This window comes from Callithrix jacchus, chromosome 5 (assembly GCF_049354715.1).
Source record: "Callithrix jacchus isolate 240 chromosome 5, calJac240_pri, whole genome shotgun sequence".
Lineage (NCBI taxonomy): Eukaryota > Metazoa > Chordata > Mammalia > Primates > Cebidae > Callithrix > Callithrix jacchus.
In genome coordinates this window covers 26224560-26251232 of record NC_133506.1, presented here as the reverse complement: position 1 = coordinate 26251232, position 26673 = coordinate 26224560, and the positions used below count along the sequence as shown (strand labels likewise).

At 46.1% G+C, this 26673-nt stretch overlaps 1 protein-coding gene across 1 annotated transcript in view; it reads right to left on the bottom strand.

The window, feature by feature from the left end:
• The window catches only part of SLC24A3 (solute carrier family 24 member 3), a 518474-nt gene that overhangs the window by 435361 nt on the left and 56440 nt on the right, over nucleotides 1-26673 (bottom strand). The window contains exon 2 of the mRNA XM_017971984.4: nucleotides 12452-12580. Coding sequence (XP_017827473.2) covers nucleotides 12452-12580 — 129 coding nt within the window. The remainder of the gene's footprint in view (nucleotides 1-12451; nucleotides 12581-26673) is intronic.

The window sequence follows — 26673 nt, the reverse complement described above, 5'->3', positions numbered from 1 at the left end:
TTGAGACAAAGTTGTCGTTTTCGTTGCCCAGGCTAGACTGCAGTGACGCCATCTCATCTCACTGCAACCTCTGCCTCCTGGGTTCAAGCAATTCTCATACCTCAGCTTCCCGAGTAGCTGGGATTACAGGTGCCTACCACCATTCCCGGCTAATTTTTATATTTTTATTTGAGACAAGGTTTCACCATGTTGTCCAGGCTGGTCTTGAACTTCTGACCTCAGCTGATCTACCCACCTCGCCTCCCAAAGTGCTGGGATTTCAGGCGTGAGCCACTGCACCCAGGCAGGAAACATTCTTTTCTGAGCCACGAACACAAAATGATTCCACACAGGGGCCAATGTCCAGGGTGACTGGGTAACAATGGTTGATAGAGGGAAGGGGCAGCTGCATGACAACTTTCCTTCCTTTAATTTCAGTATTAAATAATTCAATTTAATAAACTGACCTAGTATTTGTGATTAAAATGGAGCAGGCGGTGGGGAAACTGTGTGCTGGAATGTGGAAAGGCACTGCCCAAAGGGCAGCCTCCCACCTCAGTGGTCCTGTGTCTGCAAGGGTGCTATGGTCTTCACACTTACGCTTCCCCCAGACTCTCATGTTAAATTCCTAACCCCCACGGCTTTGGGAAGGTGATTAGGAATGGGATTCCTAAATCTATAAAAGAGACTCCCAAGAGCTCCCTTGCCCCTTCCTCCATGTGAGGATAGAGTAGGAAGGCACTATCTATGAACCAGGAAACATGCCCTCACCAGACAATGAATCTACCAGTGCCTTGACCTTGGACTTCTAGTCTCCAGAACTGTAAGCAATGAATTTCTGTTGTTTAGACGACATTCAGTCTATAACATTTTGTTTTAGCGGCCCGAGCAGACTAGGACAAAAAGGTCAGAGTTAAGTGCAGATCAAGCCCTCCTTTCCCACCTGCTTCTGCCCCTCAACCTCACCCCTGCGACCACTGCTATCCATTCTACAGGCCCAGTCTGCATACTTGGCCTTAAAGACCCAAATCTCCATCATCCTTGATTTTTCTATGAATTCACCTGGGGCAAGTCAACAAGATTTCAGCAGAAGTGGAATTCCCGTTCCCCAGGAAAAGCTCCACGGGGAGGCTCATCTTGATACTGACAGGCTGTTCATGTGACTGGCTCCTATGCTTTGACAACTAAGACTATTTTTACTTTCCGCCTGGGTTTTTATAGTATTAGTGCCTGTCAGATTCATTTTACCTGACTCCTATAGTAGAAAACTCCCATGCCCAGAAAATCAGAGTAAGGAATCAGCAGCATGAATAATAACCACAGTCTCTCAAGTGTAACAAACCAGGCTCTATTTGCAGGACCCCTCAGGACTGGTACAAAGTGGGTGCTTGGGAAATGGGCATCCACTCAGGGGCCAAGCACTAGCTGTGTGTTAAAGACTTGATATGCTTTATTCCACTGACCCTGTTTGTCCCATGAATGATCCCCACTTCTCAGGGAAGGAAATCAAGGCTTTCAGAGATTACGAAGCTGGTCCAGGGTTCCAAAGCCCATGGGTCCTCCCCATGCCCATAGAGCCCAGGCCCTACATCCCTCACTCTGCTCAGAAGTACCTACAATTACAAAATGTGGCCTCTCCTTATCTATCCAAAAGGTTCCCTCATGACCCCAAGACAGGGTGGGTACTGTGAGTGCCCATTTATCAGTTGAAGTCACAGAAGTTTCATTGAGTCCAGCCTGCTCTTTGGAACCAGTCCTTTGCTCCTTCCAGAGTGGCCTGTCCCAGGTGTCTGCAGCTTGTTGACTTTTTCTTTACTTTTTTTTCATACCAGTGTCCCTGATCCCAATGACATGGACACTGAGTGAGCCCTGAGGTCTCCTGCAGGTCCAGGGCTGGAAAGCCAGGCTGAGCTCCTGGCACAAAGGTTTTGACAGGGATGGATGAGCCACTGTGCTGGGCCCAAATTCATTTTGTTCTGAGTCAGCTTCTAAAAAAGGCTGCTAATCTTTAATTCAGGGATTTTATTGTTCTATTATAGAAATTTCAGCCAAACGAAATGGGATTGACAGTCTATCAGAAACCTCAGAAGCACCCATAGGATAGCCTAGACACGTACCTATTTAAACTTACTCTCCAAGGTGGAATGTGAACGTAGTCCTGGGCCTCAGTGGGGCCTACCTCAGGGCACACAAACCGTGGGATGGCCGTGGCCCTCTAACCAAGGATAGCCTCTGCTCCACGCCTCTGTCCAAAGTGCACTCCTGGAGTAGCTCAGACCATCCCCGACCTTCACAGTCCCCAGCCAAGCCACTGCCATTGTTCACAGAGCCTTCTGAGAAACGTGTCAGGCCTAGAGAGCCTTTGAGGAGAGAGACCAGGCCTACCTGAGCCTTCTGGGCCTCACTCCACCCTGAAGCACCAGAGTTTACCCAGGCCTGAGAGTGTCAGAGAGCATCCAGGAGATGCTCCCCAAGTCCCTGTCCTCAGCCCCATGGGCACCTCGCCCTACACCTTGGCTGGTGGGGCTTCTAAGTGGGTGGGAATGGTGAGCGCTGATGTAACTGAGGACCAGAAGGTGAGATTAGACCCACAAATAGGACAAGGCAGGAACACTCCTTCTCCACTTCAATACACAGAGATTTTAAAATGCAGCTAGGGTGAAACACACCCTGGTATTTTCCAGGGCAACAAAGCTTAGAAACAAAAACCTGTGATCTCCAAGATGGAGGAAGAAACAGAACGTTCACAGGGATTGGGAGGAGTGGTGAACACACGTGGACCCTGCAGGAAGACAGGTTTGGTGTCTTGCACATGGCTGGCGCTCTCCTTTTATTCATCTATTTGCCAGCTTGTCGAAGGTCCTAGGGCTTGCAAGCCCAGCTATTCTCCTCTCAGCCAGCTTGACAGAGAATGCCCACGCACAGAGATGGGTCTCATTCCCACCTGCCGTTCAGGCTGCTGTAACAGAACCCCATAGACTGGGTGGCTTATAAACAACAGAAATTTATTCCTCACAGCTCTGAAGGCTGGGAGGTCCAAGATCAAGATGCTGGCAGGTTTGGTGTCTGGCGGAGGGCCTGCATTATGGTTCATAGATGACACCTTCTGACTCTAGCCTCACATGGTGGAAGGAGTGAGGGGTTTCTCTCAGGCCTCTTTTATAAGAACGCTAAATCCCATTCCTGAGGCCATTGTTCTCATGACCTAATCGCCTTCCAGAAGCTCCACCTTCTAACACTATCATCATGAGAGTTAGAATTTCAACAAATGAATACTGGTGGGGACACAAACACTCAGCCTATAACCCCCTGGAAGCTTAAAACCCTCTCATACCTGCTTCCCAGTCCCAGAGACTCGGATTTTTTGGCCTGGGGTGGATCTGTGTGGACCACAGATGCCTCCAATGAGCTAAGCCAGGGGTCCTCACACTAGAGGGCTTGTAAAACTCAGGTAGCGGGGCCTGCCTCCCAGAGATTCCAATCCAATAGGGCTCAGGTGCAGCCCAGGGATGAACATTTGTAACAGGCACCCAGGGGCTGCTGCTGCTGCTGGTCCTAAGATGTCGGAGAGAACTTAGATGGGGGCAGAACAGAGCCTGCCTGGCAACCCAGATTATGTGACCTAAGGCTGATCACACAACCAAAGCTTGGAGTGGGGAGCCAGGTCATGGGAGTGAACCCCAAAGGGCTGGAGACATGGCCATGGCCACACATGCTCCTAGACCAGGAGGAAGCAGCAGTATGTCGCTTATCATTGTCATAAGCCACAGTGCAGCCAAAGGATTCACTGGGGCCAGGAGGCAGCTTCCTTTGTAGGCTCTCCATTGCCCCAGGGTTGGTGTTCCCAGAACCCCACTGCAACACCCATGGCCTCTATGCACAGTTTAGTGCATTGTTCACTGCTCCCGAGATGCTTGTGAGACCAGCTCTGCGAAAACTGCCCTCGGGAAGAGCAAGCTAGGAGTACAGGTGGACAGTCCCAAGTGGCTGCTTCACTCTGGAACCCAAGAGGAAAGCAATTCCAAGGTATAATGAGTACTAGACACGTGGTCTGGACACCTGGATGCTGTGGAACGAGGGGTATTCCAGACCCATGGTTTCAAGCTCTCTTAGGGCGTAAACTTTTACGCTTCGGATAAAATGTTAACAGATGCCTAATGTATGGGTGGAAAAAGGTTGGAGCTTTTTGATTGTATGTCAGTGGATTGGGGTGGGAGGAGGCGAGAGCACACGAATCACAGACCCTCCCAGCCCAGCAGTGATATTAAAAATATGCAATATGGCACAGGCAATATCTGGGGAAGGATCAAGGAGAGTAGAGAGGTCCTTGGAAATGTCATTCCTGCCTCAACCTCCCCTGCAGAGCACATGAGGCATCCGTCAAAGAGCCTGGAACCAGGGACAGCAGCAAGCATTTCTGTAAAGGACCAAGAAAAAATATTTTAGGCTTTTCAAGCCCTGTGGTCTGTGTTGCAACTACTCAACTCAGCCTGCATCGGGCAAAAGCTGCCATAGACAACACATAAATGGCTGTGTGTGGCTGTATTCCAATAAAACTTTGTTCACAGAGGCAATCGGCAGGCCCACTGTAGCCAAGGGCTCTCGTTTGCTGAGCCCTGGCTTACAGGAAAAGGGTTTAGAAGCCACTAGAAACAATAATCCCTAGGCTTGTTTTTGCATTCATGACTCTGAATTCTCAATTTTTTAACCCAACTTGCTCTGCTCTCAGACTATCAACTGGGCATCATAACACCGTGTTTCCTGACCTTGAGGGATTTGTTCAAGGGCCAAACATGTTCTAATGAGCTAATGAATGTGAAAATGCTTTGAAATGCCTTGAGTACCTTACAAATAGATCCACAAAATCTCCGCATCTGAGAGCAGAGCTCACCATCCTCTACCTGTGTTTCAGAAAGATTACAGACACTCTTCCCCAGATTAGGCTGCCTGGGCTGCTTTCACAGTGTTTTAAAAAACGCCTCAATCAAAATGCCCTAAAGGGATGTCAAAGCTAGAAAAAACAAAGAGTGTCTGGCCCTTTCTCCTACAGCCTGAGACTTCTAAACTCTTCATTAGTACAAAGTAGAAAACTCTCCACTCCCTATTTTGTCCTATTTGCTTACATAGTGGACTCTTAGGCCAGAAACTTATTAGTCAGAAGCCTCGTAGTTAATACCACTGAGGTCTCCAACATGCAGAGCAACCTGTAAGAACGTGGTAATATTGCTGAATGACACGAAATAATCTATTTATCATTCAAGCAATCTTAATCCTACAAAGTTCTAGTGTTACTGCAGAGTGGTAAAGCCCCTATAAATGATCTCACCTCAGTCTATCTTGTATTTCTGGTGGCAAAGATAATGTGGCTACAGTTTATTAAGCACATAGTATGACTGAAGGCCCAGCTGCTCTGCAAAGCTTACTTCACTGAATGATTACCACAAGCCTGGGAAGAAGGCATCTTAATTTACATTTTACAGAGGGTGGAAATGAGGTCCAAAGAGTTTAGGAAGCCACTTGGCATCACGTAGGTCGAAAGTGATGGAATTGGGATTTAGGATTTACTCCAGACCCTGAGTTCTTTATACACAATTGCCCAATGACTTCATCTATACAAAAGCATTCATTATTTTTCCCAGGGTTCTTTTATTACTAAAGAAAGGATGCAATTTGCAAATGGCACCACAGGGACAATTTCTACCTCACTGATGATCCTCCCAAGGTAAAAAGAGAATCAAATTGTTTCACTTGATGAGGCAAGAATTATGAAGTTAAGCCAAGAGCTACAGCCAGGCTTGGAAGACATAAATTTGGGTTGTGATTTTTCTATAATGGTGGTATTTGGCTTTTGAAATAAGTAAGCAAAAAGAAAAACTGGGAAATTTGCTTTTTCAGAAAGAAACAAGCTTGGAAGAAATGAATGTAACAGAGACTAGTTAGCAGTTCACCAAACCTGTTTTCTCTTCTTTCTGCATTCCACTAATGTACACGGCCCAGCCTCCCCTGAGGGTAGAAGTTGTCATGTGACTGAGCTCTGCCAATGGAATGTGAGCAGCAGTGAGCATCTAGTCCATAAACCCCACTACCCCACATCCTCCATGCCCTTTCCCCTTAATCCAAAGAAGCACAGCAACCTTGGAAGTCAAGTTGAGGAGGGAAAGCCTAAAGATAGAGGGATCCAGAGTCCATGGACCCCTTCTTGCAACAGGTGCAACTACAGACTAGAACATTCCATGAGAAAGAAAGAAACTTCTCTCGTGTGAACCCACAAATCTGTAGGACTTCTCTGCTACAGCAGTTAGTATTACCCTATCTGACTAATTCAGTCATCAGCTCCGTGGTCTGTGTTGCAACTACCCAACTCGGTTTGAAACAAATTAAAAAGCAGATCACATTAGTTTCAAATCTGTTCCACTTAAGAATGTTAGCAGTCATGATTTGAATCATTATGAGAATTACAACTTCAGAAAGAAGCTAAAGTTATTTGAGCTAGTGAAATCATGCACAGATGAATTTTAAGTCTTTAAATTTAGTTATTTTCTTGGGTTCAAACCCAGCAATAACCACACTAACCTGATTGCAATTTGTCATTTCTAATATTTTGGAAACATTTGGTTGAACAAAATATATTATTGGAATTAATTATACCCGTTTCCTTGTGCTTTTGCAATGTAGCTAATAGAAAATCTAAAATTATACCTGTAGCTCACATCGCCTTCCTATTGGACAGTGCTGCTCTAGATTGTGCAGACCTCAGATTTTCTCAATTATTAACAGGTATTGAGCACTGCACGGGCATTGGGTAGCCCTACTTCGCTTCTAAAAAGCCCTGTGACCCTGGGTAGGTCGTTTATCCCCTCTGGTTCTTAGTTTTTTCATGTAAAAAATGACGATGTTGGCCCTATCATGCTTTGTAGACTGGTCGTGTCCAACCTGTAATTTTAAACCAGCCCGCCCTGACGTTACAGCTTAAACCCCAAACTGTGGGATCCTGACACTGGTCATGGCCAGTACCCTGAACCCATGTTTTCTGCTTGCTGGTCTGTGCCTGGGCTCCAGTTCTGTTTATGGACCACACGTACCCCTCGAACCTACCCTCCTGTTGCTTCTCTCATATGGACTTCCGGTTTCCCTCCTCGACTGCAGTTTATTTATACTTGACAGAATATGTGGCTTCCAGCCATTCCAGCCGACACCTGACCTGTAGGCACCCTGGCCGTCCCCTTAAGGTAGTGCCCCGTCAGCCTGACCTTGGTCTTGAAACAGAGGCCAGGTGTCCTCTTCACCTTCAGAAGTCTTAGGCCCAGCTAAGCCAGACGGATTGGGCTGATCATTATCAGAGGAAATCCAGCAATCTCGCAGTGAAGCCCTCGCCAAAGGCCATCATTTTAAATATTTTCTTTCTTTCAAAGTCCATCTGAAAAAAGCACTCTGAGGGAAATATCATTTCCTTAAAATATCAAAGACTCAGAAACAAAAAGATGATATATGTTTCTGGAGACAGACTGAAAAGTATCTAAATAAAATTCTGCAAAGTGTACAAATAAATACGACAAAGAATTCATTTCTGCTACAGTTGTCTACCATCCTCAATATTACATTGAGCCAACTTAATTTTCCACAGATCAAATTTATTCAAAGTTAAATTTCTCTTAATAGGTCATCTGAGTAAACAGTTTCAAGTGTTACTTGCCAAAAGGAAAAAAAATGTTTCCAGGCTTCAGATGAAATCGGCAGTGTCAGACTAAGAAAACAACCTTAAAAATTCACAGAGAGCTGGAAAAATCACAAAGAAAAATTGGAGCCCGGAGGTCAGTATTGTTCATGCAGTTCTGGGTAAAAAAAAAAAAAATCACAAATTTCCACCAAAACTGGGTCTTCAAGAGGTGAAGGAAATTTTTTTTTTGGGGGGGGTTAGGGTCTCATTCTGTCACCCAGGCTGGAGTGCAGTGACATGATCTCAGCTCACTGCAACTCCATCTCCCAGGCTCAATTGGTCCTTCCAACTCAGCCCCCCAAGTAGCTGCGACCACCAGCTTGTGCCACCACGCCCAGCTACTTTTTGTATATTTTATAGAGACGGGGTTTCACCATGTTGCCCAGGCTGGTCTCTAACTCTTGGCCTCAAGTGATCCACCTGCCTTGGCCTCCCAAAGTGCTGGGATTACAGGCATGGGTCACCATGACCAGCGCCATTTTTTAAAAGCAGAAATGTATAAACCAATATATCCTTAAAGTAGCCGCTGTCATAGGAAGACAGCACTCTGGGCTTCCTCTGGCACCAAAACTGGGCACTCTGGGATCCTGGTTTTCAAACAGAGAGAAGGGGAGAAGGCATGGGAGAGGGAAGGGGAGGAAAAGAGAGAGAGTAGAGGAAGGCTTGAGGTAATGGCATGGAATTCTGCAAACACAGCAATTACTAAGGGAAATGGGAGAGTGTCTTGGAGAAGAAGTTTTCTTGAATTTCTATTCTTAAAATTTTTAGGGAGGCCAAGGCAGGTGGATCACAAGGTCAAGAGATCGAGACCATCCTGGTCAACATGGCGAAACCCCGTCTCTACTAAAAATACAAAAAATTAGCTGGGCATGGTGGTGCATGCCTGTAATCCCAGCTACTCAGGAGGCTGAGGCAGGAGAATTGCCTGAACCCAGGAAGGTGGAAGTTGTGGTGAGCCAAGATTGCGCCATTGCACTCCAGCCTGGGTAACAAGAGCGAAACTCCGCCTCAAAAAAAAAACAAAAAACAAAAAAAAATTTTTTCCTAGGAATAAGTGGATTTATGCAAGGGAAGGGATAAACATAGTTGAAGATCTATTTTATAGGTGAGCAAATGGTCATCTGAGAGGCAAACCAGCCCCATGCCCCAACAGTGACTATAACCAGAATAGAGATAATTCCATCTCCAGTCTCTGAATCTACAGCCTTCTTCTAATGGCATGTAAAGCCAGGGCTTCTGACAGCACAGTCTGAGAAGCCCTATGACATCACGAGTGGCATCTGGGCATACTTTACGACAAATGCTAAATTAACTCCTGCCTGTGACCTTGCCACCCTAACTCACACAACCAGGATGCACATTGCACCCCCGAACGCTAAAGTCCCTGTGTAAATTCTCACTCCTCCAAGCACAGAGGGAAGCCTGCTCCATGGGCTCTGTTAAGTGTACTGCTGCCACTGACATCATCACGAACAGGCAGGGAGAGAGGCCGGAACCACAGAGCTCACTTCCTAGCCCTCTATTTAAGATTTTTGAGGGCAGACAGCACTATTTTTAACCAGCACAAGTAATATTCATTGTGCCCAGGCTCCCTTAAGAAAATTTGAACAATGTTCTAGAATGAACCTGCCTTTAGCCCACTCCTGCTCAATCCTTTCACCCAATAATAAGGTAGAGAAGATAAATATTATTAAAATGATGCTTCTAAATCAGGATGCTTCTAAATGGGCACTTTAGCTCTCAACTTTTTTCATAAAATATCTGTCCAGTCCACACTGAGAAGCCATTTCGACAGCATTCTGGTAACGGCATGGAGGTAACCAGCGCTCAGTGTGTTTGAGGCACTGTTCTGATCCTGTTGTTAGAAATAGTCGATGCAGCAGAGGTGATGGCACTCATCGCCATGCCTGAGGTCCTCAGGGCTTGTCTACATGGGAAGATGGCACTGAAGCCTCCCAGTCCAGCCGAAGGTCTATTCAGACCTGAGCTACCTGTGGTGTGGCCTGTTGACAGACTCTCTCTTCCAGGAAGTAGCTGGAGAATGTTGCTCTAGAAATCTTGTACTGTGCCCCACCCATAATTAAACCCCAGGACAGAGGGTGGGAAATTCACAAACACACTCCTACTATTGGGCCATCAAACCCAGGGCACTAAGCTGTGCACACTGTATTACTTTATTCCCAATTTTCACAGAAGTCATGAAAGGTCAGAATGATGATGTCAACTTCACAGAGAAGCACGCAGAGACTCAGAGAACCTGGCTATTTGGCCAAGGTCCACAGCTTCAGGTGAGTGTGACTCTAAGACCGAGGTTAGAGATAAGGCTCTCAGATTTACATATTTGCTCTACCCCCTTGATATGTTTGCAGGTGGGCTGGAAAGACAGGAGATATATCCACATGTTCAACGACAACTGCAAGATCTGACCATCCTGTCCAATAGCCCCTCCTGTGATGGTGAAAATGTTTTGGGACCTGTGCTGTCATCTGTGATCCTACTATTGAGTATCTGACATGTAGTTGGTGCAATGGAGAACCTGAATATTTAATTTTAGTTGATTTGAATTCATTTGAATTGCAATTGCCATTGAATGTCCATATTGGACAGTGCATATGGAAACATTTTATACCAGCAGCAGTCAGGAAAGAATGCTGCAGTCTGGGGGGTTCAAGCAAGCTTCATGAAGTACCTGGGCTCTGGGCCAGCACTTGTGTGTTAGGATTTGAACAGAACTTCTCCTGTTTCAGGCATGATCATCTTCCCTGTGGAATTTGGTTTTGAATCAAGGGCGCCAGAAACCAAGCCGAGTCCTTTTGGTCTGCAGGTGAGGAAATCAAGATTGTCCTACCTGGTTCCATATTCCCTTTGGACGTGCTGAACACAGCATGACTCAGCTCACTGTTGCTTCCTCCCATATTCCTCCTGAAGCCTTTCCTCTCCTCCCTTTCCCTGGGTGCCCCGCCAACACGGGCAGGTCCTGGGTTTGCGTTCTTTTGATCTACCTAGACATTTTGTTTCCCATCTGTGAGGCCGAGTCACTTCCCCTTCTGTAATGACTTTTAATGCACTTCATGCTTCTACATCTGTCACTCTGAGAAAGGCATTTCCCAAGACAGTGAACAATGCTACTCACAGAGAGACCAACCACCTGCCCCCAAAACACACCCCCAGCAACAGGGAACAGAATCCCCCCATCCTTGCTGGTTCTGCATGTGGCTGAACCTAATGCTCAAAGCTGGTCGCCATGTTCTGTCTGACTCCATTATCTCCTACACCAGAAGTGACTACTTGGCTTTCTAATGCTATTAGCTGATTAATATTCATCAACTTACTAGTTGGAGAAAGATGGTGAAAACTCTGACTACAGAGCCAGATCTGTTCTTGGCACAGAATGTGTGCCATCACTGCCATGCCTTTTCAGGACAGTCCTTGGAAATCTCTGTTTCTTAGAATATACGTGGCTCAGCCCCTCAGTGCAGTGCTCGGACCCTTCCTGCCCATTTTCATTTCTAGCTCACGTAGCTGCCCATGTGCTGCTTCACCTTCAAGTGAAAAATGTTCCTTGTGAGCATGGAACAACAGCCACAGTAACCCTTGGATTCTCCAGCTTGAGGAGCATAGACTACATAGGGGTTTTTGGTGGTGAGGATGTGGCAGATAATCTATTTTTAATTCTTTTCAGCTTTGCTTGAAAGCTGATTGTTAAGAGTCTAAGTACCGTGGGGAAGGGCACTTCTGCCCATCTTCCCACCAGATTATAGACCCGCAACTCCCTGACATGCCTTCTGTACTCAACGGTCTGTAGTTCTTTGGGCCGCAATGGAGATTGTTTATATCCTTCCATGTGACACTAGACATGAGACAGGCCTTTGGATGTAGGATGAGCAGGTCCTTGAGCTCCTGGGCCCTTGACAGTGGCATACATAAGGCCAAGTCCCCACCAGGCAAGGAAGGAAGACCCCAGAGACCTTCGTGGTCCAAGTCAGGGCAGCGAACTATGGCCACAGACCGCTGAGCTAAGAATGGTTTTTAAATTGCTAAAGCATTATAAAAAATTCGTTTACGAATACACTTCAGATGCGATATGTGGCCTGCAAAGCCTACAGTGTTTATTGTCTGGCCCTTTCCAGAACAAGTTTGCCAACTCCAGGTCTAAACCTTCAGGGACCTCATTCATCCAGAGGGCCTGAGGTTTGGTGGGCTGGGTCCTCACCACTCCTCACTCCCTTTGATCTGCTTTGTGCTTGTTTTCTTTTTCAGTTCAAACATTAGTGATAAATTGTTCCATATATTTTCCTGAGGAATGCCACAACGGATATCAAATCTAACAACCAGTAAATGAAAATTCACCTCTTTGAAGAAGATCAACATTGTGTGTGAGGATCTGGCTCAATCCCTGTGTCTCTACTGTGATAGAAACGAGGCTTCTGATTAAAAACCAGCCAGAGAGGACCCCAGTAATCAAAGCAAAGGTGACCACAGAACATCCTCACCCGTCCTGCTCCTGCCTCAGTTTCTCACTTGGCAGCACCAGCCTCCATATCTGATCTCAGTGCTGAATCAGGAGCATCAATGTCTCTGACTTGCCCCCAGCTCCAGTAAGAAAAGAACACAGAGGTCAAAACACACCCATCCTAAATGTCCTTAGAGGCTCTTTGGATTAAAAGTCTAAGGAAACACACAGGAGGCTGGCCCTTCCTCAGCCACAACCAGAGAAAATGACAGCCACTGTCCATGAGGAGCCAGCACTGTTACCTGGTTCGGTGCAGTTCTTGCTGCTCCGGAGACCGGCATCTTCAGAAGTCAGAGTGTCGTTCACCTGCATCAGCTTCCTCCCCATCATCCACTTTCTGTCTTCCCCTATGAGGTCCATGAGGTCAAGCTCTGGGGAGACAAAGAATAACCACACATCACTCACAGCTGGGTTCCAGCCTCTGCAGACGCTGTGTGCCCAGTGCCCTGATCAGCCAACACTTGCTCCGCACTGCCTTCACCCCCAAGCCACCCTGCCTCTAGCTGCCTGAGGGATTCCTTGCTGTGCCAGTGGGATGACTTTCAGGTGTGTGCTCTTAACTAGTTTCTAGATTCTTCTCAGTGGGATCAAGCTCCAGTTGTCTACTGTATAATTCTCTTGATAAAGCACACTTGATCAGCTGCTCCCCCTTCCCTGTCTCAATTCCCTGCTCCCAATGACACGCTGAGAAATGTTTAACAACCAACTCTTGAAGAGGGGGAAAAAGCCCTGATTTATAGCCATTCGCTAATTTCCATGGGGTCAGTATTTCCATTGTAGCCAATACCACACTACCAACATGACATCATTGAAAATAGAGTTCGGAAGAGATGGACACAGTCAGCTCCACTGAGTCAGTAAGAGCTGGTTCCAGCCCACTGAGGTCTAGCCCCTGCCAGTATCTCCTGAAACCAGCCCCCAAATAAACCACCCACCATTGAATATGCATCAGGAGTCAGGATCTGCTTCTGGGGGTTATCAAGTGAAGACATAATTTGCCATCCCCAAAGCATAGACCCGCGAGTGACACACAGCAAGTTTCCGATGAACAAGAGATGCAGGTATGAACTAGGAAAGAGTAGGTTGGGAGTGCAGGTAACAGGGCTCAGGGCTACAATGACTGTGGGGATAGAGATGCCAGAAGAAAGAACACAAGCTAAAGGGTACACTGAAAGGGGCAGTGCAGTGCATTCTGTTTGGGGCATGCTGAGTTTGAAGAGCCTGCAGAGCACAGACAGGGAGGTATGCCACCTGTGCAAATGTGAGTGGAAGGGTGGAAGGCACATGTATGGACAGGGTATCCCTGTGGGGAAGAGGGGGCACTGGGGAGAAGGAATGGAAGAATGCAATACCCTTCAGAGAGGAGACAGACCAAAAGGATTCGGGAAGGGATCGTGAAAGGAAGATAAAGAGCAAGGAACTCAAGTGTCATGGACGGTGCGCAGAAAGAATGTCCTGAAGGACGGAGTAGCCAACAGCCTAGACCACCATGCACAGATCAGGTAAGATGAAGGCAGAGGCATGACAGGTGGAGCCCGGCATCATGGGGCCGTGGGAGACACAGACCACAAACCAAGCTGCTGAAGTGGCTCTTTCCAGAGGCTTGGCACTGAAGAAGAAGGGACCTGAGGCAATGCTGCCTCTTGAGTGCCCAGAGTCGCCGCGGGCAGAAAATAGATCGAAACACAAGATATGGACCTAACCTGTGGGCCCAGTGGACACAAGGCCACACGGTGTACCCAGCCATACCAACAAGGTGTCTGAAGTCCTTCCTGAAGAGCCGGAAGGCATTCTGCCCTCTTCTCTATTTCCACAGTGATTCAGTTTCCCAAATGGTCTCTCCTTCGTTATTGAATTCAATGCTCACAACACTGCTCAGGAAAGAAAGACAGCGTGTGGACATTGCCTCTGCTGGCTCAGGGCAGGTGCTCAGTAACTACACATTAAAATAACTATTCCCCCTTTAGAAGAGGAGATAGTGAGACTCATGGAAGAGTCTGGAAATCACAATGCTTGTGGGCACCTCACCTAAGCTAACATGATGCACATAGTATCAGTAGCTCATGAACTAAGGTCTTCCTCGAACACAGACCCTACTACCAGAAGTAAATTTAGCAAGATATCAAATTATAGTGTATCCATCTTTTCCAGGAAAGCCCCACAGGGTTTTTCCCCCCCAAAAATGGAGGAAGGCTGAGGAATCTAAAGAAAAGAAACAATAATATCAGACACTTGAAATACAAAATTCTACATGGTGGTCACATGTATCAGCTTAGCCCAAATTATGAGAACGGTATCAAAGGTAATTGTAGGTTAAAGCAAGGTGTTTGTGTAGTTTGGATAACCTGAATGTCGCTTCATACGATGGGAATAGTGATGAGCAGAGACAAAAATCGTCAAAACCTCATGAAGAAATGATAAGGTTAGTGGCCTTAAACTCCCATATTATCACAAATAATCAGAAAGTGTGGAGAACAGCAACCCCCCTGTCTCAGGCTGGGTTTCCCCAGAAGCAGCCCCTTCGAGGAGGGTTTGAGAGCAGGTGGTTTTTACAGGAGGTGATCCCAAGAAGAATCAGTAGAAGAGTGGAGTAAGACAGGAAATGCTAATAGAGGGTGAATTGTGAGTCACTTGCCAATATGTATAACAAGACACTGATCTCTCTAGAAAGCTCTGGGGGCTGGTGTAGATATGTATCTGAGACACCTAAGCAGTGAGGAAGCTTGGGTATTCATCTACCTCCTCCTGGTCTACACTGGTTGACGCTGATGAACGAGGACATTAATCCCCCAGCATTTCCAAGGTGATGCCCAGAAACAGGCCTCGGGCAATGAGGGGCAGGTGCTAGAAGCTGCACTGTGCCAGCTGGCATTGAAGAGGTCAGAACTGACTAAATTGGGTCTGGCACCACGGCATCTGCCCATCCACATAGTACCTAAGGAAAGAGTCAGGCTGCGGCCAGCAGCATGGCCATTCCACTGTTCTTAAAATCTGGGACGAAGAGAAATGCTTTGTGGTACCGTAATCTTAATGTTCAGGAAGACCCCAAAGATTTACAAAGAAGCAGGAGTACCCCTTCCACCAATGACTTCCAAAGTTCCTACATGTGCCCAGTTTCCACAGTTCTGTAATTCTGAGAGAAAAGCTGATACCAATTAAGAGATGTAAAAATAAAGCCAGCTATTGTAGCAGAAAACTAGAGGATTTTTAAACATAATGATTCAATATCTTCAGGAATTAGACTCTTAAGGCAGCACCTCTGAATTTTAAAACCTACAAACTTTTATCTCAATAAAAAATGTATTTGACCACTGACAGCCGATATATTAACACAGAGACCAGAGTCTGAGAAGAGAATGATGAAACAATGCATTGCATTCGTTTCCTTCCCACGGAGAACCAAGTTTGACAATATTATAAGCACAGTTCATTTGTCCTCACAAAACTCCTGCTGAGCTAGGAAGAGGCAGTTGGTTCTGGGGTCAATTCGCCTGTAGAGGACATAAGTCAGAGGATAAGCGATCTGCCCAAGAGTAGAGCCAATCCATGGCTACATCAACTATCATTTCGTAGTTCACGTAGCTTCCATTCACTAAACGTCTGTTACATGCAGAAATCTTTCCATTCTTCACCATGTTTCCTGTTCATGGACAAAATCTCTACATGGAAATACTAGGTCCATTTTGCAGATAAGGAAATTGATGGACAGAGAGGTTAAATATCTTGTCCAAGGTCACACAGTGAGCAAGCAGCAGAATGAGGATTTGAAGCCAGGTCTAGCAACCCCAAAGGACAAATTCTTCGTGGATCCTGGGATGGGATGAAATCCATCCTGGTTTCATCAATCAGCTATAGGAAAGTAGCCCAATAATGCAGCTTGCACCTTATAATAGGTTAGCAGTGAAGTGGTAGGTAAGTCTCACTGGACTTATTTCAAAGATGGTTGTTTACCCAGAAATTATAGTCATGCACCACGAAATGCCTTTTCTGTCAAGGTCAGAGGCATATATGACAGTGGTCCTGACTTTCTTTTTTGATTAGAGGCATGGTCTGGCTCTGTCACCCAGGCTAGAGTGCCATGGTGCACTGCAGCCTCAAACTCCGAGGCTCACATGATCCTCCTGCCTCAGCCTCCCCAGTATCTAGGACTACAAGTGCATGCCACCACATCCTAATGTTTTTCGTAAAGACAGAGTCTCACTATGTTGCCCAGGCTGGTTTCAAACTCCTGCCCTCAAGTGATCCTCCCACCTTGACCTCCCAAAGTCCTGGGATTATCATATGCATGAGCCACTGCAGTCAGTCCCGTAAGATTTTAACACCATATTTTTTGTTATATTTAGATATGTTTAGATACATAAATGCTTACCACTGACTACAGTATCAGCCCCGTAAGATTTTAACACCATATTTTTTGCTATATTAGATATGTTTAGATACATAAATACTTGCAATTGCCTACCGGATTCAGTACAGTCAGTCATGTGCTGTACGGGTTTGTAGCCTAGGAGCAATAGGCTATATCATTCAGGTTTATGTAAAATACACTCTATGATGTTGGTACAAGAACAAAATCACCTAACAATGCATTTCTCAGAACACGTCCCTACTGTTAAGCGACACATGTCTGAATTAGGAACAGCAGTGAAGCATGAGCATCACCCATGAAAGCATCACAGATGAAGGAATGAGACTTCTAAAGCCCCACTGTGTGCACAACACTCTGCTCGGTGTGATTTCCCAGAAGCCAGGCTGGTCCCACGAACTCTGACATGGAGGACTATCTTCCTGCACTTAGGAAGAAGGGGCAGAGGGTGGGCAGTTGGGAAGTCTTAGAGGGTGGGAAGGTGAAGGGGATATGGAGAGGTGTTCACACTGGCTGTGCTCCCTGCTCTCCCCTTGCTCACCTCCCCAGCTTCCTTGGACTTCTCTGCTACAGCAAAGAGGCTGCTCCACAAAGCTACACTTGAGCAATGTCAACAAAAACACTTGGCCCTTGTCCATGGCATTCTTGGCTCCTCATCTGCCAGGCTCTGGAAGTTGCATGTTGGCCTAATTAGTCAGGGGAGGGATAGGGGATGAAGAGGAGGCAGCCGGCTCACATGTCACATGTCACCTGTGGAGGCATCCTGCAGGACTGCAGGCTCTGAGAAGAAGGGACAGGAGTGGGCCGTGGGGATAGCACAGGATGCTGGCTGGAAGGGGAGGAAACCCAGCTCTCAGCTGGAGAAGCAAGCTACATGCACTAAGGAAGGACACAAAGTGAGGCTGGGTGCCAAGTTTCCATTACAGAGCTGTGTGCTCACCCCCTTGTGCTCTCTCCTCCCTCCCCCTACCCTACCGCCCTAATTTCCACAACCGGGGCTTAGAGAACCCAAGGACTTCAGACACCAAGAATGGATCTCCTTGCACGCCCCTTGACAAACAGCCTGGACTCGCAGTCTTCCTTCACTCTAACATTAATGCACTGTCTCCTATGTGAACCTTGCCCCAGAGGGTTTGCAACCCCTCCCAAACACTAGCCCCAGGCCTCGTGGAGAGATGAGGCTGCCTGCTCTCTGATGAGAGGATTAACTCCTTCAGATACCTGGGTGGCAGCAGATGGGGAAGTTTACTGTATCATCAACAAACCTATCTTTTATGCCCCTCACTATGCGCCAAGCACCCTTCCTGTACCATCTACTTCATCCTCTTACAGGGAATGCCGACAACTGCTCTGCAGCTGCTGATGGTGAAGCAGCCGAGCCCAGGCTCCAGGCCAGAGCTGACTACAAAGCTCAGGCATGTGTTTCTCACCTGTCCCAGAGCTCCAGGAGCCCAGGGAAGTGGCCTTAGGGACACAGCAGGTTCCTTGAGGGTACATATTAACTCTCGCCTCCCTGTGAACTGGAATACAGCTTTTTTTTTTTTTTTTGAAAACTGAGATGTAGAAAATCATCAAGCTGAAACACTCAGAGAGCCCCCAGCAACAGCCTCCCATTTGCAGATGTAGAAACTGACATGTAAAAGGTGAAAGATTGAAACGGTCTGAAGAGAAAGCAGAGAATAGAAACTAAGTTTTGTAAAGCCGAATGCAACGCTGTAGAAAGAATGTCTGGAAAACTCGGTTGACGGCGCAAGAAACACAGCCAGGGGCAGCAGCACTAGCTCAGGCTCTCTAGGCCGGTTTGGTGCTCCTCGCTAAGGCTATAAATACCCCACCCTACAGTTTACACAGCTGCCTCCACTCTGTACACCCCAGGTCTTCACCCTGGGCTTGGAGGTCAGGTTTGCATAAGCTCGCAGCCAGCGGACGCCTTCTGCAGACTCAAGTGAGCAGCACTGCTCTCCAAATGACCCTTTCCCGCCCCTCCCCCTAAAGTCTCAGTAGGATGAGCCTGGTGTCCTCACCCTCTGTGGGTAAAGAGGGGAGTAGTGATGGCCCTGGCTTCATGCAGGTGGATTTTTCTCATGGGTTTTCCAGCTGAAGCAACAGCTTCCCTGTGGTCCTTGGGAAGGAGCACCAATTGTGGAGAGGCTGAAGACCCCCAAGTGAAGCTTTCCTAACCCAGCAGGAGAGAAGGAAGCTGGAGGCTAAAAGAGCCATGCATCCATACTCCTCAACTGCTTCAGAACTTCCAGAAATTCAGAGAAGGGAAGAGAAGGTGGCTGGGAGAAGATCTCCAAGCCACAGGAGGCCATGGATTCTGTTTAAATTCTCTTTCATGAGCTGTTTACACAGACTATCCAGTGGGCAAGGAGATGCTGAGAACAATCCCTTGGGCTAAGTCAAGGTCTCCCTCTAATGTCACCAACTCAGTGAAGGCAATCGCAGGCATCAACTCTCACATTGGATGTAAACTTCTTGCCAGTGTCAAGGTACTACACCTCCACTCCAAAAGGAAACCCAGGTTGAAAGTTGAGCGTTTTCAGTACCTCCAATAGGACAGGCCTCCCTTTAACCTCGAGGGGAAGAGGGGAGGCAGGGCACTTCTCTGGAGTCCCTGTTCTCCAGTCAGAGAAGCAGCAGCATCCGCACCTCCTGAGGCTGGACCAGAGTTGGAATCCGCATCTCACAAGATCTGCAGCAGATCTCTGGGCAAGGTGGAGTCTGAGTTGCTGCTCCCCAACCCTGAGGGGCAGCCCTCTCAGCATGATCAGCAAAGGGAAGTTGCAGAGCCTGCAGGTGTCTGGCAGGGAGCTGCAAGGTGCAGGGAAACAGTTCCCATCCCCAGTGGCTGGGCTGCTGGCACAGAGAAAGCAGGAGCCCTGATGGAGAAAGGGAGAGAGGCAGCTAAGCCATCAGCTGGGACTCCAGGGCTCTGCTATGAGGCTGTGGGGTTCACCTGTGTCCTGCGCCCTGGGAGAATAGCCCTATCACCAGTCCAAGTGCAACTCTCCTACAGTAGGGCAAAGTGAGGCCCGGCTATCTCCCTACTTCTCACGAAAACCCCTTTGCCTTCCTGTCCCATGTGACACTGACCCCTACACGGCCTCGCCCACACTGGCCTAGGTTAGGTATGAGGAGAGGAGACTGGCTGAGCCCCTGGCAAGGGTGGGATTAGAAACAAGGGATGGCCCAAAGCACCTGGACAAAAGCCCTGAGCCAAGAGTCCAAACTGGCCCCAAAGGCAGGTTCTGCTGTGATTGTTGGGCAGATCAAGGCAAGCTGGTTGTGAGGCTAGCACAAAGATGGGGAAGCCCAAACATTTCCCCACTGCTTCCAGAGGGAAGCCCTTCCTCCAGGAAGGCTTCCTGGACCCTCCAGGGCCCCCTTCACAAAAATCTGTCTGCCTTTTACTCTGTCACCCATCCCTTACCCCCACTCGCAGGTTGTAAGCTCCAGGGGAACCCAGCCTCTTTGTTGTGTTTTTCTCTTAGCTGTGTCTCCCCCATCCCAAAGCAAGTCTGAAACTCAGCCTGGGTGCTGTCGCCATCATGCCATAGCATTTCATTAGTGCCACCACCTGAGTCCTCATTGAACCACCAAGGCAGGAGAGAAGCACAGTGTACAGAAAAGACCCCAGGTCTGTGGGTCCCACGCCTCAGGGCCAGGCCCCTTGACCTGGGGGCTAAGTTAAAATGATAGGCCCAAGAATTTTTGGGGCAAGCTTGAGCCAGAATCCAGGTTTTCTGGGTTGCTGGATGAAACTGGCTGCATGACAACCTTGTTTCTCAAAGTGTGGTCCCTAGACCAGCGGCATCAGCATCCCCTGCGAGCTCATGAGAAATGCAGGATGCTGCATCAGAGCCTGCATTTTCACAAGGTGACACATGCGCAGCAATTCTGGAGAAGCCCTGACAGCCTGTGCTTACCTATTTTGTCCCAGATCCACTCACAGACATTGTTGCAAGCCTTCAAAGTTCCTGGCGCAGTGCACAGCTTGATCTCCCCATCTCTAAAACCTCGTGTGCAGTCTTCAACATCCCCAGGACCAGAAGGGGCCCTCATTGAGACCACATAAGCCCCTGCTGAAGATGCATCAGCATCCACATGGGTGTGACCACCTGGATACGCTTTCTCCCATATCTGCCAACAGTCCTCTTTTATAAAATTTTTATTTCAACAGTTTTTGGGGAATAGGAGGTTTTTGGTTACATGGATAAGTTCTTTAGTGTTGATTTCTGAGATTTTGGTGCATCCATCACCCAAGCAGTGTCCACTGTACCCAACGTGTAGTATTTTATCCCTCACCCCCCTCCCACCTTTTCCCCCAGGTTCCCAGAGTCATTCTTATGCTTTGTGTCCACATAGCTTAGCTCCCACTTAGGAGTGGGAACATACGAGGTTTGGTTTTCCATTCCTGAGTTACTTCACTGAAAATAATGGTCTCCGGCTCCACCCAGGTTGCTGCAAATGCCGTTATTTCATTCCTTTTTATGGCTGCGTGGTATTCTATGGTGTATATATGCCATATTTTCTTTATCCACTCATTGGCTGATGGGCATTTAGCCTGATTCCATATTTTTGCAACTGCAAACTGTGCAGCTCTAAACATGCATGTGCAAGTGTCTTTCCCATATAATGACTTCTTTTCCTCTGGGTAGATACCCAGTAGTGGGATTGCTGGATCAAATGGTAGTTCTACTTTTAGTTCTTTAAGGAATCTCCACACTGTTTTCCACAGTGGTTGTACTGGTTCACATTCCCACCAGCAGTGTAAAAGTGTGCCCTTTCACCACATCCATACAAACATCTATGTTTTAATTACAGCCATTCTTGCAAGAGTAAGGTTGTATCACATGATGGGTTTAATTTGCATTTCCCTGTTCATTACTGATGTTGACAGTCCCATTTTGAAACTGCTTCCAAAAGCTTCACAAAATCAAGTCCCAGCAGCCTGGTTTCAGAGCTCTCTCTTCCAGAACAGACAGACCATCTTTCCTCATTGAACTCCAAGTAAACGTGATTCCTCTAATGACCTGTAGGGCTGAGCCCAGGAGTTCTCTGCTTAGAGCCTGCGTTCTTGTGATGATCTTCAGATGTTTCAGGGGCTCAAGCTCAGCCCCAAGGCAAGACTCGCTCCTCAGGCTCCTCTTCCGCTGGCCCCTGTTCCTCTTCAAAAGCTCTCCTGCCACCCTTTGCCTATTGATGTCTTTCCCCAGGTTTCACAGTCTGTAGTGGCTCAAAGCCCAGGGATGTTGGCTGCCCCACCTAAAGAAAACCCTTCCCCTCTCTCCCCTCTCTTCTAATCTCTCTCTCCCTCCCTCCCCCTCTCCCCTCACCCCTTCCCCTCTATCTCTATCTCTCTCACACATATATAATGTCCAACGTGAGGTTTCTTCTTACAAAGTATGGAATGTTGGTGTCAAATTCATATGTTGAAATCCTAAATCCCAATTTGGAAGGTAAGTGGGTCATAAGACCAGAATATAACTACTAAATCCCAAGAATGGGATTAGCACCCTTGCTAAGGGGGCCCCGGTGAGCTCTGTAGCCCTTTTGCCACCATGTGAGGATACAAGAATATATCAGTATGCAATTCAGAAGAGGGCGCTCACTGGAACCTGACCATGCTGGCGCCCTGACCTCAGGCTTCCAGGCTCCAGAACTGTGAGGAATAAAGTGCTGTTGTTTAAGCTGCCAAACCTATGGTGTTCTGTTATTGCAGCCTGAACTAAGACATGTCTCAAACTCTAAAGCACATGCATGCATATAATCTAGGAACCTTGTTAAAACGTACACTCTGAGTAAGGAGGTCTGCGGTGGGCACTGAGATTCTGTGTTTCTCAAGAGTTCCTGGCGGATGCCAGTGCTGCTGGTCCAAGCACTGCTTTCAGCAGCTAAACTCAATTACACATTTTTTTTTTTTTTTTTTGAGACCAAGTTTCGCTCTTGTTACCCAGGCTGGAGTGCAATGGCACGATCTTGGCTCACCGCAACCTCCACCTCCTGGGTTCAGGCAATTCTCCTGCCCCAGCCTCCTGAGTAGCTGGGATTACAGGCACGCGCCACCATGCCCAGCTAATTTTTTGTATTTTTAGTAGAGATGGGGTTTCACCATGTTGACCAGGATGGTCTCGATCTCTTGACCTCTGATCCACCCACCTCAGCCTCCCAAAGTGCTGGGATTACAGGCTTGAGTCACCGCGCCCGGCCTCAATTACACATTTTTAAGTGAGTGTACACATACACCAAAGGGTCTGAGTCACTACAAGCATATGCAAATATGTACCCCAACTGGGCTGTGTTTCAGAAAGGAAAATGCAAGTTCAGGAGCAATGCATTGTGTAGTAGCTCCAAGCAATTCCAGGGACTCCCAATCAGGCTGGACAGAGCAGCCCCAGTGAAATGGGTGCTGTTGAAAGTGAAATCACAGGGATAGAAGTGAAGAAGATGATGTTCTGGCCAGTTGTGGGTTCTGTCCAGCAGGAAAAAGAGGATGAAGGTATGCATGCAGGATGTTCTTCTCTTCATGCAATAACTCTGTAGAATGACAGTTAACCCCCACTGAAAGCAAGAGCCTGCTGGGTCTTAACTATTATTATACAAGACTCAGGAGCAAATATGATAAAAGTGTGCCCAGCTCACCTAATGATGGAGAATGAAATTAACCACAGGTTTCTCAGGTGGCAGAGGGCGTCTGTGTCAGCCAATACCCATCCATCCACTCCCATTATACTGAATGGCACTCAAGTGCAGGAAGCCAATTCAACTCAACCTGTGTAGGTGTTCATGTGATGGGTCTCACAATGAAGACAGCTTTCAGCTTTCAAAGGGTGATAAAGCTGGAAAGAAGGGGAAAAGAAGGAGCAAAGCGGGGGGCAAATGGCAACAGGTACACCCACAATTTAACAGATACAATGTAGATCTCTGGCCCAGAAACTGAATTCACCTTTCAGATAGAAATTGTCAGCTAAATGCTACTTGTTATCACTCTTGGGCTACTCTTTGATCACCTGGCCTGAAGTCTAACATTCCAGGGAATACTGGGAAATTAGTAGAGACATATCTGGTAGGTGAGTGGCCACCTATCCCCTCTGAACTCCTGAAATGCTCCCCAGGATAATTTTCTACATTTAAAAGGCAAAAACTCCCAAATACCATGATGATCAATCTACGTCTGTGCCATCCGATAGAGCTCTGTGCAGTGATGGCAATGTCCTATGCTTGCACTGTCCAATATGGTAACTGCCAGCCACATGTGGCCATTATTCACTTTAAATAAGACTATACAACTGGGAGCGGAACTTTTAATTTTATTTAATGCAAATCTAAATTTAAATAGACACATGTGGCTAGTGACTAATCTAAGGACTGGCCTTTTCTCATAATCTGAGGCCCCCATTCCAAGGCCATGAACCAAGGCAGATCCCAATCTGTCATAAGACTGCAGTGGCAAAAGGAGACACAAGAAAGTGCAATGACCTAAAGCTTGATTGAGGTGACTAAATATTCTGATGAGACAAACAAGATGGAGTTTGTCTGACTTTTGTTTTCCTCTGGCCTCCTTTTTCGCCTGGGAAGAAGAAAGCCAGCTAGGCTTACTGGTAGAAAAAAATGGAAAGGATCATCAACACGGAAAACCAGCCTTAAGCCCTTTTACCCAGAAGAATTATAGGACCTTGTATAGTGATCTTGCATAGTGATGGCATAAAAGCATCCCCCAACCAGGATTTAAAGTCAACACAACTCGAATTGACCTGGAAATCACATGACGCCCCATGCGAAGATACCTGGACTTATGGTAGCAGAAATTTGTCATCTTGGTGATTTGGCAATTTGGGTTTCTAGTCTCAGATCTATTATCAACTTTAAGCTGTCGGAGAAGTTGAATTACTTTATCCCAATTACCACATGGGAACATTCAAAAGCATGAATGAGCTGACCTCTAAGGTCCCTTGAGCTTGGACTTTAAAAGTCTTTTTTATTAAATCTAAGATAGAATCATCTGTTCAAAAGCTGGTAGGATCCCCACCTTCAGAACTGCACACTGCTAGAGGGTGAGCTACATGACTTATGGGAGAGTAGGGAGAAAATATTAGAAACTTTACGTCACATTCCACTCTAAAAATAAGAAATACAAATTCATTTAATGTTTAAGATATGAACTGACAGTCGCACCTACATGAGTGCACTTGTCAGCATATCCCATAATTAATGTAATAGGAAGGCACCTACTGCCCACAGCAGGTGAAGGACCTGAAGGAAAAGTACAGGACGGACCTGCCTAGATCTCTTCCTTTCCTAGGATCGCAGCATGATGTACTGTCCATGGGCTCAGTTGAGCATATTTGCCAACATTATTTGAATTATTAAAATCTTTAAAATATTTTGAAATGGGATGGAGACATTATCATGAAATCTACTTACACCAAACACGTGTTCATTGATTGTCTTTTGGCAAAAAATTTTTAAAAGCTGTTGAACTTAAAAATGAATCGTGCATTTCTCTCTCATAAAAAGACAAGTGCTATAAATATGCTAACCTCTTCTGGGAAGACAGGCCCACCAGCTAAGTGTGCACCTAGCAGATATTTTCAGAACACAGACTGCCCCTTATGTCTGCCCCCATTCCAAATCCCTCAAGGTGAGTTTGTAACAACCAGTGAAAGAGCAGATGCTTTTCTAAAGAAATTTGTTCTATGGAGAGAGCATTTTGAAAATAAATATCAAGACATTTTACGTCTTTTTTTTTTTTTTTTGAGACGGAGTTTCACTCGTTACCCAGGCTGGAGTGCAATGGTGCAATCTCGGCTCACTACAACCTCCGCCTCCTGGGTTCAGGCAATTCTCCTGCCTCAGCCTCCTGAGTAGCTGGGATTACAGGCACACGCCACCATGCCCAGTTAATTTTTTGTATTTTTAGTAGAGACGGGGTTTCACCATGTTGACCAGGATGGTCTCGATCTCTTGACCTCGTGATCCGCCCGCCTTATATCTTTGTATGACAAATAGTATCAAGAAAATGATAAAAATCAGTACATTCTAAAAACATTTATATGCTCCACTTAAAAATCTGTAATCAAAATTACATAACCTGATTTAAGAATTCCAAAACAAAGAGTGTCAATGACTTTTATTGCAAAATAAAATTGTAATCGAAATGCAATGTCTTTCATTTAAAAAGTGTTTTTTTATAAATCCATCTATTAGAAATGTGTAAATGAAGCACCTTCTGAAAAGTTGCAAGATTAATCTACTGTAATCAGAAAAGATGAGAAGATGTTAACAAAAGTCTTTGGGTAATTGATGAATGGAATTGAAAATTTAATATCTTGATTTGGTGGTTATAGCCCATGATGCTTTTCTTCCATTTGGATCTATATATCTTGGGGATTATCTATTACAAGTAGGACAGCCATTAAACTTCAAACTTAAAATTAACTGAACCTCAAATTAAAATAAGCAGACCTTCTGTTAGCTGTATCTCAAAGTATGAAACTAATATTTTTTAAAATCATTAAGTATATTCTAACAGGTTTTCTCAATAAGATACTACTCATAAATATAACAACATTAATATTATCATAGTTTAGAAAAATCAACATTTTTGTTCTGTTAAAATATAATAATTATTATATTTGGATGGTTTATTTCATGGCTATTTTATTCCTATTAAATTTATCTTTCACTGTATATAAAAACCTGGGGCAGATCCAGGTTTTATGGGACCTGAAGCTTATGTAATATGGAGATGTCTCTTTTAAATATAAAAAGTTACAAATACAAAGGTAGGTACAAGGCTTAAAAATAATATCTCATTATACATATGTATACATAATACATATTATAGTATTTGCTAAGCATAATTTCTAAAAAAAATTTTCCTAAGGACAGTATGAAGACCACAGCTTCAGATGACAGTCCATTCCAACTGTACATATGCCTTGCCGCAGGCTCTGTGGATACACTCCGAACGCCTGTATTTTTCATACATCTAATATATTTGACCCCTGCGAACCAGCCAAATGTGTTTCTTCGGTTTTCTTTAAAACTCACTTTTTTGTTTCTAACTGCGTAGAACTGGACAAGTCTACATCA